Genomic DNA, 14,137 nt, shown 5'->3' with positions numbered 1-14,137 from the left:
TGTCAGAGCAGTTGAACGCTAATCAGGACAGTGCAGCAATTTATTCCAATTACATTTTTTTAACAAACTTTTTTACACTTCTATGTCTGATTATCAACCACGAGTTTCTAAAATCATCCTTACCATATTTTCAATTCACAAAGAATAACCATTTTTAATAAAAATGGGCTTATTTTAAAAAGCTTAAATTTCATGTATTTATTTTAACATTATCCTGAGCTAATTCTGCTACCACCATCATCTAATGCAACAAGTGATGGCCCCCACTGATTGTCGCCGGAAGCCTGGGTCCTTTTCAGGTTGGACGATGACAGCGATGTCAACATTTGAAACATGGAAGATGGACACGAAAGAAGAACTTTGTAACAATATATTTACAAACTAATATTAACTAAATTCTGTCTTTTTTATCACTGCTGATTTGGTGAACATCTATCTTGTACTGTAAAGTAGACTAGAAAACACAAATTACAATTCCAGAGTTTTGCTGCTTAACTGTTCTTCTTCCTCGTGTCCGGCCATCTTCTATATCACGTCTTTCCGATCGGTCAGTGACGGTTGACGGTCGGTGGTTGCAGAATTGGCTACTTCAGTCAGTCTCTGTGGTACAGTTTCTGTCGTCAGCATTGCCCGGGATGCACCACGTGTAGGCTTCTGCTTGCATCCCACTGCTTAACTGTGACTGACCAAGATCTGCAAACTTCTGCAGATGACAGAAATTTCATCCAAGCAAGCTATGTTCAGAGCATAAAAAATGATGGTTATTTTAACTTTGGAAATTAAGATTTCTTAATGCTCTACTCAGAATATCAAGTACTGATCAGACACTAATTCATATTAAGGTAGCTTGAGTGACAGCAATTAACCTTAAATGGAAATTTTTATGTACAAACTCAAAGGATCACTGAGAATAAAGCACTTCATTTATCACTATTATAACATTTCAAATATCTTGTTACAAAATGTGGATCCTGGTCATTTTATTTCAAAGCATAAAAAGTCAGCTGTTTGCTCGTCAATCTAATAAAATTGCATTGTTCATGTTGATATAATAAAACTTTTAATTACAAAATGTTTAAAATGTTTGCATTAACTGCTTAATTGTTGAAAATTTATATTATTTGACTCTTAATTATGAACAGCGTTGCTAATTGTGTTTGTTTATTGTTGAATGTGTTAATGCTTGATGGGATTAAAGTAAATTCTGTGATTTTATAAATACCTTGCAGGGCTGGGTAAAATAGAGGAGACTAATGGATCACTTTTCAAAGACCTACCATAGATTTAATCGGCCAAATCACCTCTGTTTATGCCATAATAATCCTATGATTATATGTAAAGACCCCTCTTGCACAAAGGTAAGTGTAGATTATGAAATAAAAATGGAACATGTTAGCAATATTTAGCAGCTCAGAAGGCATCTGTGGAAAGAAAAACAAAGTTAATGTTTCAAGTTGATCACTGTTCATCATTAATGGAATGAGAGACATATCCATTTTAAATTTGGTGGAGAGGCTGAGGAAGGAGGACAAAGGGAAAGTTTATGATAATGTGTAAGGCAGATGTGACTGAACTTGTAGTCATGAAAGACAAAAGTGAGTGATAATCAGACAAGTAAAACATTAAAATATATGTTTGGGGACAATGAGAGATAGCAGAATCATTACCAAGAGGTTCTGCCTGATAAAATAGTGACAGCAATTATTGCCTCAAATTATTTAACACAGACGGTATCTCATATTTAATCACACGATTTGTGGTGTTATTTGAGTTCTTTTGGTTTAAAGTGGCTGCTGTAGAGTTACAATGGGAGTAGATTGGTAAAGTAAAGTGGCTCAAAACAAAAAGCTTAGGATGGTGTCAATGGATTAAAAGGTGTTCCACAAAACAACAATCCAATCTCCATTTGATTTACATCTAGTTCAACAAGGATAGAAGGGGATGCTGAAGGGTAATCATTGACTAAACCAAGAAATGGTCACTTTGCACCATGAGAGTGAATCTTTGAATAAAATATCCCATCACAGGAGATTCTCCAGCTTTGTGTCTACCATCACAGGTTCGGCAGCACATATACTTTCCCCAGCAATTGTGTGTACCACAGGAGAGACTCTGTTCCATGGCAGTGCTCTATCTTGTACCCCATATCATTCAATCCATCATGGAGCCTGCCCTTTTACAAATATCCGGTTTGTTCTCTCCACCTCTCCCTCTTCACTACCACTTCCAGATGTTTGATTTTGTTCTTAATCCAGATGAAAAGAAATAGACCTGAAAGATTAACTCTGTTTCTCTCTCCAAAGTTGCCTGACCTAGTCATTATTTCCAGCATACTCTGGTTTTATTTCAGGGTTGGATGGTGGAGTCAAGCTGAGGCTGTTAGACGTAGTGGAGGAGAACCCGATAAACGGGAAGCCTGGTGGGAAGGAAGATGAAAGGATGTATGGAATGAACTGCTGCAGGAGGTAGTTGAAGCAACGTTTAAGAAGCAATTGGACAGGTCCATGGATAGGACAGGTTTAGAGCGATATGGGCGAAACACAGGCGAGTGGGACTAGTGTAGATGAGACATGTTGGGCGGTGTGGGAAAGTGGGCTGAAGGGCCTGTTTCCACACAGTATGATTTTATAAGGGGCGCACTCTCATCGATCTGGAAATGTGGAAGAACAGTGGACCTTGAGAAGGGGATGAAAGTCGAAGTGTGTGAAATAGCACTGACATTGCCCAGCATACGTATCAGCCATTTGGAACCCAGCATCTTGATAGTTGGTCAGAAGTTCCAGCTCAAAATGATTCATTTTATGCCTTGAAATACTAAGTTCCCATAACTCACGGATCTCTTTAGTTTGCTTATGCGCGTAGGCAACAGGCGAAACTAGCGTTTAAAAAAAAGTTACTTCGTATAATTCATTTGTCCATCCTATCGGTATTTATTACACTGGATTCAAATATCCACATGCTGATTCGATGATTGCATTATCTAAAGACTCAACCTCATTTTGTACTTAGCCGACCCATGTCGGATTATCAAGAATGTGATTTTCAAAATGTCATTGTAAAATGTTTGGCACAGATCATAAACTTCCGCTTTTTATTTCCCATAACATGTCAGCTTTTCTGATTGGCTATTAATAAAGATAATTAACAGATCTTTGACTGGTCCGATGCCTGTACGTGTATTGTTGCAGCGTTAACAATACAATGGGTAGGATTAAAATGGAACTGGGTGAAATAGAAGAATTGTATCATGACATGCACCCTTAATGACAGTAACCACGGTAATCTCTCAATTAATTCTATCTGTAAACGCAGACCGCATGGCAAATCATATATCTTTCATAGTATGCGGCATACTGTGTAATCATAATCAATTATAAAATAGATAAAATATCGAAATCTAAATTTATATATCTTACCGTCCCACTCCAAATGACACGATGTCAGCAGAACCTGGTCCCTGTCCACATTCCTGCAGCAGTTTTGGAGGCAACATATTTTACCTTCCACTCTCCTTGGCTAAAGATGTTTGATTTCCTATTGAAAAGTATTCCCAGTAATATCATAAACGTCTCTCCATCTAAAATAAGCCTGTCTCATAGCTAATGGGCATGCCGTTTGCTGAAAAAGTGGCGGGGAGTATTAGGATGGTGAAATATTGCATCGCGTTTTACCTACATGTGTTTCCAAACAAGCCTGAAAATGTAATGAGTGCTGTTGTTCTTTGCTTCGCAGCTCATTGCCAATGTTACAAAAATTGCCAACTTGTTTATAAAAAAAGAATTGCACTCCTACTTTCGGATTATTATCATATTTGACAAGCAGAAGGAGAAATGTGTCCTTTCGTGCAGGAAATATCTGTTGAATTAAATCTTGCCTTGTGCATCTAGTTTATATATTTATAATATAATAAACCACGCCTCTGTCTGGGTCTCCATGTAATGAAGGCCAATGTCTTCCTTACTATTCCAAAACTGGTAAGTTCTCCAATATGTAAAGTCACGTTAAAATGTGTTGTTATCCTACAGGCAGTTCATTAATTCACGCAAGAGTAATGTGGCTCCTCAAAACGTGGATTCTAATAATTATTTCTCAAAGCCTGAAAGTACAATATCGCCTCTTTTTTTCCAGCGGTACAGTAATTAGTTACCATAGCATCTAATACATAAATGTGCCCTGAGCACACCATTAACAGTTAAACGGAGGATTCAATTTAACACATGATTATATCTTTCATAAGTCATTACATTATGAAAGTCAATGTCACTCATGCTGGGACATCCATGGGATTAGAATCGCCCTTCATCCAGAGATTCTGTAGTTATCCCCAACAAAACAATAATCTTCAATGTTCTAGTGAGTTAAATTAAACAAAAAATCAGCGTGAAAGTACTAAAAAGCACAACGGTAGAAAAAAATGTTGACTAAATTACGTGTGGTCGCAGCCATCAATGGCCCAATGATCCGACAACCCAGTTGTGTCTCTTAAAGACATCATTTGGGAACTATTCGTGATATTGGTGCTTTGATGAAGTCACTAGTCTAACAATCCTGGCATGACCCGGGGGGGGGGGGGGGAGTCAGGTAAATTGAGTCGTCGGAAGTAGAAGATGATGCGAATTCTGTTTACATTTTCCAGTAAAATGTGTCTTTCCTTTCCAGACTGTATTTTAATTGTATTAATATTGGCTGTTTCGGAGTTCTGGCATCGTTGCACGGACACTTGGAGAGGAAAATAATCGCTTTACCTAGAAATTCAGTGGCAATTTCCGTGTTGTGGTAAAACCTTTGATATATCATTGCCCCTTGTTAGTTGTAATTCCCTGCGGTATTCGATATCAGTGGAATTGCTGCTCTCAATGTCTGGCATCACTCAGGCTTTGAGAGACCAATCAGCAGATTCTAAACCTCAGACGAAAACGCCCCGTGTACTTTTTTTCCCCCTTAGACCATCACGTATTGATCCGAAAGGTATCGATAACTTATCACTCGCGCTGTAAATGATGTGGGAACTCGAAATACCACTTAAGCTGAAGTTACAGAGGGTTGTTTCTTTACAAAATAAACGCGGAATTCCTTTTTGACAATGTCCACAGTACCACAGTAAAATGAAAAGAAATACTCAAAACGATGGGCAGCAAATATTGCTTCGACAACATTCAATCACGCTATTAAGCCAAAGGTCTGCTGGTTATGTCTAATTCGTAATCATAGTGATGGACAGCAGAGTGAGAACAATACAAAGTAATGGCAGTGTTGCTCCTCACTATACCCCTTGATTAAAGACACCCAATTATGGCAATGAACAGTGTCGCAATTATGTTCCTTAATCACATCCAGGAGGTTTAATTGCCTTAACGATGTGTTTCATTAAATGAATTTAGGTATTATAGTCGACAGTTTTCATACACAGTTGTTTTCAAATTAACATAATATTAGACATCGTCATGGAAATTGTTTTAATAATCATAATTAGGTGCACCGAGGCTTTGTAATCTAATGCTGAGAGACATTTAATTTGGCCTCGGGCTAGTGAACCCTTCTGTGTCGGCTGTGTGCTATTGCTTTGTGGCACAGATAGTTATGTTTCCTGAAAAGTTACAGGTTCTGATTAATCTTTTGATAGCAAGTGGAGCAGAAAATATTATTTCCAGTTGGACCACGTTTAGCCTCGTCTAAGGCATATGGTCGGGGACTGAGGACAAATAGCAATATTGAATATTAAAACAACATGGACAACCCCTACTTTAAATCCGGTCAACTGCACTTCATGGCTTGAGTTTCCTTCCATTCGCCATTCACTGTGGCCGCGTAGCAGAAGAACAAATTAAAGGATTATAAAAAATCTCTAGCATTTAATAATGACAAGAAATAGCCATGAAAAGGGGTTTATGCAAATTCCCATCAAGCGGAAGAGTACAATCCAGCTCCTCGCCATATGTCGTCATTTCACATTTTGTTATGTCGTGCCCTGCAATACCTTAAAAAAATAAATGTTTCTTCGCAGATAGACTTGAAAGGAGTTTGAATCTTAAATCTGCCTGATGATCAATCTGTCAGAATCTCTCGAAACCGTTTTATTTTCTATTAGTGGTGATAATTTCTTCAACAGTTTTGCATTTTCAAAGCTTATTCACCACGAAGGCCATTACAGCCGTATAATGTCACACCTCTAAGCCTTCACTTGATGTATCATGCGTCCTGTGCCACTCACACTACTTTTTTTTTTGCTTATAAAACAAATTGAATAGATATCATTTGTTCAAAATATGTTTAATAAATTTGTCTTCCAACACGGATAACACATAGAAATGGCTATATATTATAATCAGGGCCAGACTTGTATATCACCACTCTCATACATCATGAGCTGCCAACAGACCCTTTAAGAGAGGCAATGGCACCAACATGTCAGGCAGAGTTTGCACAAACTGCAAATCAAACACGCAACAGCAGTAGAAACATGGCAAGTCAATTTTATACATACTTTATATGATATTTATATATTTATATATTGCAGATGGACAGGCACTGTGCCGTCATGCAAACAAAAAAGCTCACTTTGGGTAAATAGCGTTTTTGTCATAAGAAACGTAACAAAAATATTTTAACACTTCGTGATCTGTACAGAGGCCGAAAACACAAATAAAACCATATAATGTAACAGTATCATAAACCCCATATTCTTATAAAACCCAACTCGTTCACAGTTAAGAAATAAATTGACATCAAGTTGTTTGTCACATGAAATAATTGATTCCTGAAAATCCTTTTTCATTTCTTCAACAATTTGTGATAATGATTATCTATAAAACAAAACAAAAAAAACAAAAGAACACAGATTTTATGTTTAGTCTGAAGACAGTTTGAAAACACACCGTTAACGGAAGCAGTCTGAAATGTAGCTGTACCGCAGCCGTAATCACAGCAGACAGATTCTTAGAAAGCGGTGGATGAATCTAATACAACAGTCCATAGTAGCTACTGACACTGATGGAACCTCTGAACCAACTGAGGCCGGTAGTTTTAACACGGAGAATAGTCCAAATGAAAATTAAAATATACACCCGCCCTCAAAACAAAACAAAAACTTTCTCGTATCTATAGTTTCTCGATCAAACTTTTCCAACAACACTTCTGTTCAAAGACCCAGTTCTAAACATAAGTCTTGTTCAGTTGTTGATACCCAACTGTTTATTTTTGCCCCTCGCGATGGAAATTGTCCTTGGGTTTTACTGTTTGTCTGTTTAAGGCTTGTCGCTGCACTGTTTGCACAGACTGGACGTGTTGTAAAGAGCCGCGGTGGTAGCGCACTTGTCGGGGCAGCTGGCTGCCGCCGCCGTAGCTGCCACTAAGCCGCTGGCGGTGAATGGGTATCCGCCAGCCGCCGCTTGCTCGTAGGCACCCAAGCTGGGGGTTAGGGCGGCGGCGGAGGACGGTAGCGCTGCCGCCGGCAAGCTCTGGCCCTGGTTGAGGTACGACACCAGCCTCCTCATCTCGTCCAGTGCCTGAGCCTGCATCAGGATGTAGTTCTTGGCCAGAAGCAGAGTGGCGATCTTGGAGAGCTTCCTGACTGAAGGGCTGTGCGCGTAAGGGATCACCGACCTCAGCTCGTCCAGCGCGTCGTTTAAGTCGTGCATGCGCCTCCTCTCCCGGGCGTTGATGCTGAGCCTCAGGGCTCGCTGCTCCTTGTTCTTCTTGCCGGTCGGCCCCACGGCCCCTTTTGCCAGCTCACGGCCTCCTTCCATGCCCAGCATCAGCTCGCAGCGCTCGTCGCTGTCCTCGTCCAAGCTCTGGTCGCCTCCGCTGCTCTCCCGGCAAGAGTTGACCTGGTGCTCGGCGTACTGTCCGCTGCCCCCTCCAGCCTCTCCCCCTGGCTGCTGATGCGCCGGGTCGGCATCGGCTTGCTCGAAGCACACCATCGGCGACCGGGGCTCGGGCAGAGATAGCTCGATAGCGGCAGCCGGGCGGAAAGTATTCTCCAGCCTTTTAGCCGAGGCGCTGAGAGTTTGGCGAAAACGATCCTCTTGTGGTCCATTGAGGTGGAGGCTCCTTTCCATTCTCGCCAGGTCAAGTCCGTTGGCTGGGATTTTGTTGTGGTTGCATAAACTACTCTTTTAATATCTTAGCTTGCCCCCCACTCTTTGATCTCTCCACCACTTGATCGTGATGTGTGCACTTTTTTTTAACCCTGTGATCTGTCCCGATGTGCTGCTGCTGCCGTTGATGGTAATGGTGATGAGCACCTCGTAACGCTTATCTGCTTGGATTCACCTTCAAGATATTTCCGTGGCGATCAGCAGACGGGAGTCTTTTACATCATTATCTCCGAGCAGGTTATTATGAAGGGTTGCCTGTTGGGACCGTGCTTCCACCAATCAGGTTAACGTTTTAATTAATAGGATTAAAACGGTAACAAACAATCCAGCCTGTGAGATATATCGCTCTCTCTCTTCTCTTCAACTGCACTGTCTGGATGGCGACGAGCTTTCCGGGCAGCCGATTGCAAAATGTACACATGCACTTTTTACATCTACATATATGAGACAACGCAGCTACAGCTTGCAGAGCGGCACTTGGTCCATTATTCCTCTAGCCATCTGTATACGCAACTTAACGCATATGTTTTCAAGGCTTTTTGTCTCGTTAGAAACCGAACAAACGCCTTCCTCTGACTTGTGTGGCGACTTTCACCCATCATTGAACACGCTTAATGCTCCAGTCCCACAACTCCGCTCCCCGTGTTTTAGGCACAGATCACACATAGTTGAGAAATAAAAACCGAGGTACATTTGTGCATTTTCCCCCGGAATCGAATAGGAACAGTACAAAACTCATTTCCTAATTCTGACTTGTGCTGTTTGATTCTAATCTTCCGTGATGGCACCGAACGTTTATTGAAGCTTTTCATTCTAGCGACCTCAGTCTAACATAATATCCCGTAACTCCTCTAGCAAATCAATCTTATGTGTCAGAATAACTGGAGGTAGGAATGTATTTGTTCCCCCGGTTTCATTAAAAACCTTTTAATTATGTCTTTTAGAGTTGGCCCCAGGTGTTCGCCTCTTTTCATTACATTTTGCTCTAATGTGATGAAATTCTAATTTTCGCCTTCCATATGGTTAAATTTTTCCGCTGAGAATTGGTAGGAAAGAGAGGGGATTTATTAATCTTCCTAATCTATTTCACAACGCCGAGCTCTTTCTTGCCTGTTGTTGGAAGATATGGTAACAGTTGAATCCATCTGAAGTATCAATGATCACAGCTAACTGACAGAAAGATGGGAACTTTATCGCGATGAGCTGCAAATGGTCAGGGCATGGGTTTAAAACGGACGCAAATATTACACTATTAGAATATTCAGAACAATGGGCAGGATAGCCCAAAAGACATTAGCTGCCCATCTGTCTATCCAGGAATAAGCTCGTATAATTATCTTCATTTATAGGGGCCTGCTATTTTGTACAAATATGCAGATCTCATCACTTAGAGCCATTCATACACATGAAACCCCGCTACCTAATGCAAACCATTAAAGTCTGGAATCCTGCAGCTAAATCTTCTTGTATTCATAGTTTCGCAGTTTTGTTACGTACGAGACGAATTCGACTTCTTGTTTCTAGATTTCACTACCTTCCTAAACACCGAGAAACTGTGCTTGGGAGACGTTGACAGATTAATCTCTGCATTTTCGAACATTACTTACCTTGATCGGCCTGCGTGCATTTAAGAGTTCAAACCTCGACCTTTAGTAATAGCAAGGGAAATAAATGTGAAAATTAGTCTTTTTTTTGGCAGGACGATGTCACCAGAATATACTGTACCTGGAACGATTCATCATTCTTCTCGATTAATCAGATAAAAACCTGTCACTAACGTTGCGACCTCAGTGTTAATTAGTTAATTATTCAATATAAGGCCCGCAAAGAGTTCAAGTGGAAAAGGAGGAAGAACCCGGGGGACTTGAGGAAACCCAGAAATCGAACAACGAAGGCTACACGTTGTAAAGAAATTGGAAATATTTTCCCGAAAACTCAAAGAAAAGTTGTTTGTTCAATGTATTTTTGAAGGGTGGTCATCCGAATGGATGGGAACGTTCTTTTTTATTAAGGATTTAGTATTGTCTTTTATTTCCTTTTCTTTAATGAACTTTGTTAATTTATCAGATCTGCGAGAAGATCCACAATCAAAATACAGTTTTTGATGTTTTCGGCTGAATTAGTACCCAGAATCTTTCTTTCATTTTTGTTTGCCATACGTCTTCGCAATTTTTTTCTCTCATGTTTGCTTAACTATATCTTTCGATATTAAACCCGAGCCTCTGATCTGGTTGCTGCAAAATAATGGTTTAATGCAATAAAAGTACAATTGAGATTACAACCACGACCTCTGCATAGACGAGTGGATTCCAGAAATAATTCATATTCTTATCAGCAGTAAATTGTAATCGGTACACTTGTTTCCTCGCCAGATTAAATAAACTATTCCTTCCTGCCGCATGAAACTCTTAACGCAGCTTTGATATTGGATTTTTAAAAAGCCACATAAAACTTAATTTACAACAATCATTGTTGTCGATTAACGATCACGTAATTGCAGGCGGTTATGTTATTTTGAACTAACTGATGGTAAGATGTGGAATTTACACATTTTAATGATAACAAAAATGAAAACATCAGTGACGATTTTCGTTATTGTTCCCAGTCGCTTTTACAATTGAAGAATCCTGTAACTTTAGCTGAAATTCTGCGAACGATAGGCGTTATTTGGTGTTATTTGCTTTATTTCTGATTTCAGGGGTTCACACTTCTTTGTCACGTTACTATAAACTAGTCCAGTGATGAAAAACTTTACATGGCAATACTCATAAGGTTGCACTTTTTGCTTATCCTTTGCGTTTTCTTTTTTCTCCGGATGCAAAGGCATCCTGAAGTTACCTGCTGGTTAATTTTTATCAGTGAAAATGTTCAAGTAAATCAAGGGCTTTAAAAATAATAATAATTTGTTGTATTTGAAAAACAAATGAATTGACATTTGTGTTTATGGATTGCAATGGCCGAGAATGGGAAAGATACTATGTATTTGATATTAAAATGTGGAATAAAGACATTTTATATAACAAGAACACGTTGCAGACCAGATGGATACAGGTGAAATGACACACCTTGCAACTTTACAATGCTCAATGTCAACGATCGTTAGAACAATGGAACATTTCCCGAAATATATTATTTAAAATATAAAATATTCAAAACCGAAAAAAGCACAATTCTAATGCTAAAACAAACTTATGTTCCATATATCATGAACTTCTTCATTTTAAACTCCAGAATCCCAATTCTCTCTTATTCGTATGTCCTGCATGCTCCTTAGCCAATGTGAATACATGCTGCCCAAAGAATGAGATCGAATGATATTCATCCGCTTGTTATTATAAGGAAGGTAGACACAAAATGCTGGAGTAATTCAGCGGAACAGGCAGCATCTCTGGAGAGAAGGAATGGGTGACGTTTCGGGTCGAGACCCTTCAGACTGATCTTAAATAAATCAGACTGATATTATAAGGAAGTCGATTAACGCAATAGCACTAGTATTAAGAATCCGGCAACGTTTAAAGCAGGGAAGATTGCAAGTAAAATCTGTGATATCAAAAATAATCAGATCGACTTTGTCACCGCAGTAATCAGTTTGGATTTGTTTTCACAGAGGGCTCTTAAGTTTGCAAGCCAGCTTCTAAATTAACATGATGTCCTGACACTGTCTACCTTACAAACAAATAATAGTAATTGAAATAGATTTGTAGAAAATCACTACCGCCATTATATTAAACTCTGAAGTGTATCCCCTCAGCAGTAGACTACCCATGGTTCAATGACGCTACCACTAATGTTGCCTCAGCGGGGTTCTGTATTTATGTTACCTCTCTATATATACAGTACTTATAACATAATAGTATGTAATAATACCAAAATCCCTATCAACTTGAGTCAACTGTACACAGTACGTCAATGATAATAACGATGGCACATCATGTTAACATAATTGATTCTAATCTATTCATTTCAAAATCTTAAAAGTTTTGAGAGGGTGCAGCTTTACCTGAATTTTATACTGCGGCATGGAAAGAAAAATGTAATTTTCAATCGAAGTAGAAAATTTGAGATGATCCTCAGGGATCTACTAATCGGATCACTAACTGCCTCAGAGGAAAACCCCTTATTGGATTAGATCAGCTGGTATTATAAGGTTAGAACAAAGTAGGTATTAAATACTCATACAACTGGAATTTTTTTAATTGATATTTTGTTGCTATATACTTGCGGAGAAGCAAAAGATGGAAGCTGATCGGTATTTTATCGCTTGCGTTGTTTACTTTTAACGTTTTTGATCTCTCAGAACAGTTAATATGTTTGTGAGCAAGGAAAGAGTTGTGAACACAGGAAAAGACAAATACAGCTGATTTTTTAATATATAAAATTAAAAATAAACGATTAAAATTTCAGAGAACTTCGGACTCTCAGCCAATCCTCATCAGATGAATGGAACGTCTTCTTGCAGACGTTGGTAGATTTTTTTTTAGAACATTTCATTTTATTTTTGCCACTAATTATATTTGTGAATCACAATACAGTTTGATATAACGTCACCGAGAATAGAATACAATACCTGCAATAGACACCAAAGAAATGTAAACCTACTTAAGATGTGCCCCAAGGAGCTATGGCACAGAGGTGTGAGTATGTTATGGAGCTGTGGTGATGTCCCATAGAGAGCAGTGTACTTGTGCAGACGATCCTGGGGCTATGTGTGCAGTGTTGATAATAAACGTGTTAAATCTAATGAGTGTTAACTGGAGTGTGGTGACAGCTACAAATTAGCCAAGAAAGTTCCTTCTATTCTCTGCACTTTTGTACACGGGTCTGTGGCCCATAAGGTCAAAGAAGGATGGCCCCGGTACTTAAGATCCAGATGTTAGAAATGGATCAAAGAGACAGGTGAGATTTTTGTGTGGAAATTGTAGATGTGATCAGAGGGCAGGAACACAATCAAACCAGATCAAGATGCAAGAAATCACAGAAGGCTCATTTGGCACCTTAGGTTGAGGATAAGGCAGGCCAAGGAACACAAAAAAATGAGCATGCAATCTTTATACTGCTAAATGGCACTTTCTTGGAAATAAACATAGATCCTTGTCAGCCTGTGAAGAGCAACTTATATTACCAGCTAATAATGAATATTAATTGCTTTGCATGCATCATGGTGTTTGCAATGCATCGTCTACTAATTGATTTTAAGGCCACGTTTCATAAATATTCTATATTTTTAGCTTCTATAACGATTTTATATTTCCCCTGTTGCAATCTGTTCTCCTTTTCTTCATCAGATCTTCCATCACTTTTCATTTCCTGCTACAAATTCTAACACCATTAAAATGTAAAGCATGCAGTACATTATAGCTAATGAGTATATACTTATACACATTATACTCTCAGTAAATGCAAAACATTTGCAGCAAAGTCAAAGAACTGTTGGAATAGTGTGGCTAATGTGTAGTTTTACCTCTGCATACCACTTATGCCGTGGAATTATTAATATGCTGTTTCTTGGTTAAACAGTACAACAGTGGTTATTTGAAAGAAATATAATGGGCTATAATTTGATAAAGTAATGGAGGGTTAATGTGACCAATATTTTCAATACAATAATGATTGGATCATATATTGAGCACAAATGGGCCAAAAAAAGGTCTAATAGTTCCTTTGAAATCCAAGTCAACTGACATCCCATGAAGACCCTGTGTCTCTACAAAAGTTTAGAGTACTTCCCACTTCAGTCTACATGCCCATTTTGACTGTGTTGTGCTTCTGAATTACTGTCAAGCATCTGGTTCTAAAAAATAGCTTTTTCAGGTTTGAAGTCTCATTCATTCCAATGTTAATACAGGTTGAAGATTTTTAAATTATATATTTTTAAAGTTGTATCTTTTTTCTGGCTATCCCTAATTCTCTAAAGCTAGTGCATTTTTCACTCTATTTTGATTTTTGTACCTGAGTTGATTTGTATAATGGAGGCACAAGAGACTGCAGATACTGGAATTTGGAGCAACAAACAATCTGCTGGATCAACTTACTGGGTCAAG

General features: G+C 38.9%; 1 protein-coding gene across 1 annotated transcript; it reads right to left on the bottom strand.

Annotated features, from left to right (window-relative positions):
- Positions 1 to 6,254: 6,254 nt before the first annotated feature.
- bhlhe22 (basic helix-loop-helix family member e22) lies at positions 6,255 to 8,688 on the bottom strand. Its single transcript, XM_033019796.1, has one exon. It carries the CDS (start codon positions 8,055 to 8,057, stop codon positions 7,245 to 7,247), a length of 813 nt encoding a protein of 270 aa, XP_032875687.1. The 5' UTR covers positions 8,058 to 8,688; the 3' UTR covers positions 6,255 to 7,244.
- Between the last annotated feature and the right edge of the window lie 5,449 nt (positions 8,689 to 14,137).

The sequence above is a fragment of the Amblyraja radiata genome, chromosome 4 (genome assembly GCF_010909765.2).
Source record: "Amblyraja radiata isolate CabotCenter1 chromosome 4, sAmbRad1.1.pri, whole genome shotgun sequence".
Lineage (NCBI taxonomy): Eukaryota > Metazoa > Chordata > Chondrichthyes > Rajiformes > Rajidae > Amblyraja > Amblyraja radiata.
This window is presented reverse-complemented; position numbering and strand designations above follow the sequence as displayed.

Bases quoted from the DNA above. Each gene is read 5' to 3' on its own strand.
- bhlhe22 (XM_033019796.1), bottom strand. From the start codon at position 8,057: ATGGAAAGGAGCCTCCACCTCAATGGACCACAAGAGGATCGTTTTCGC.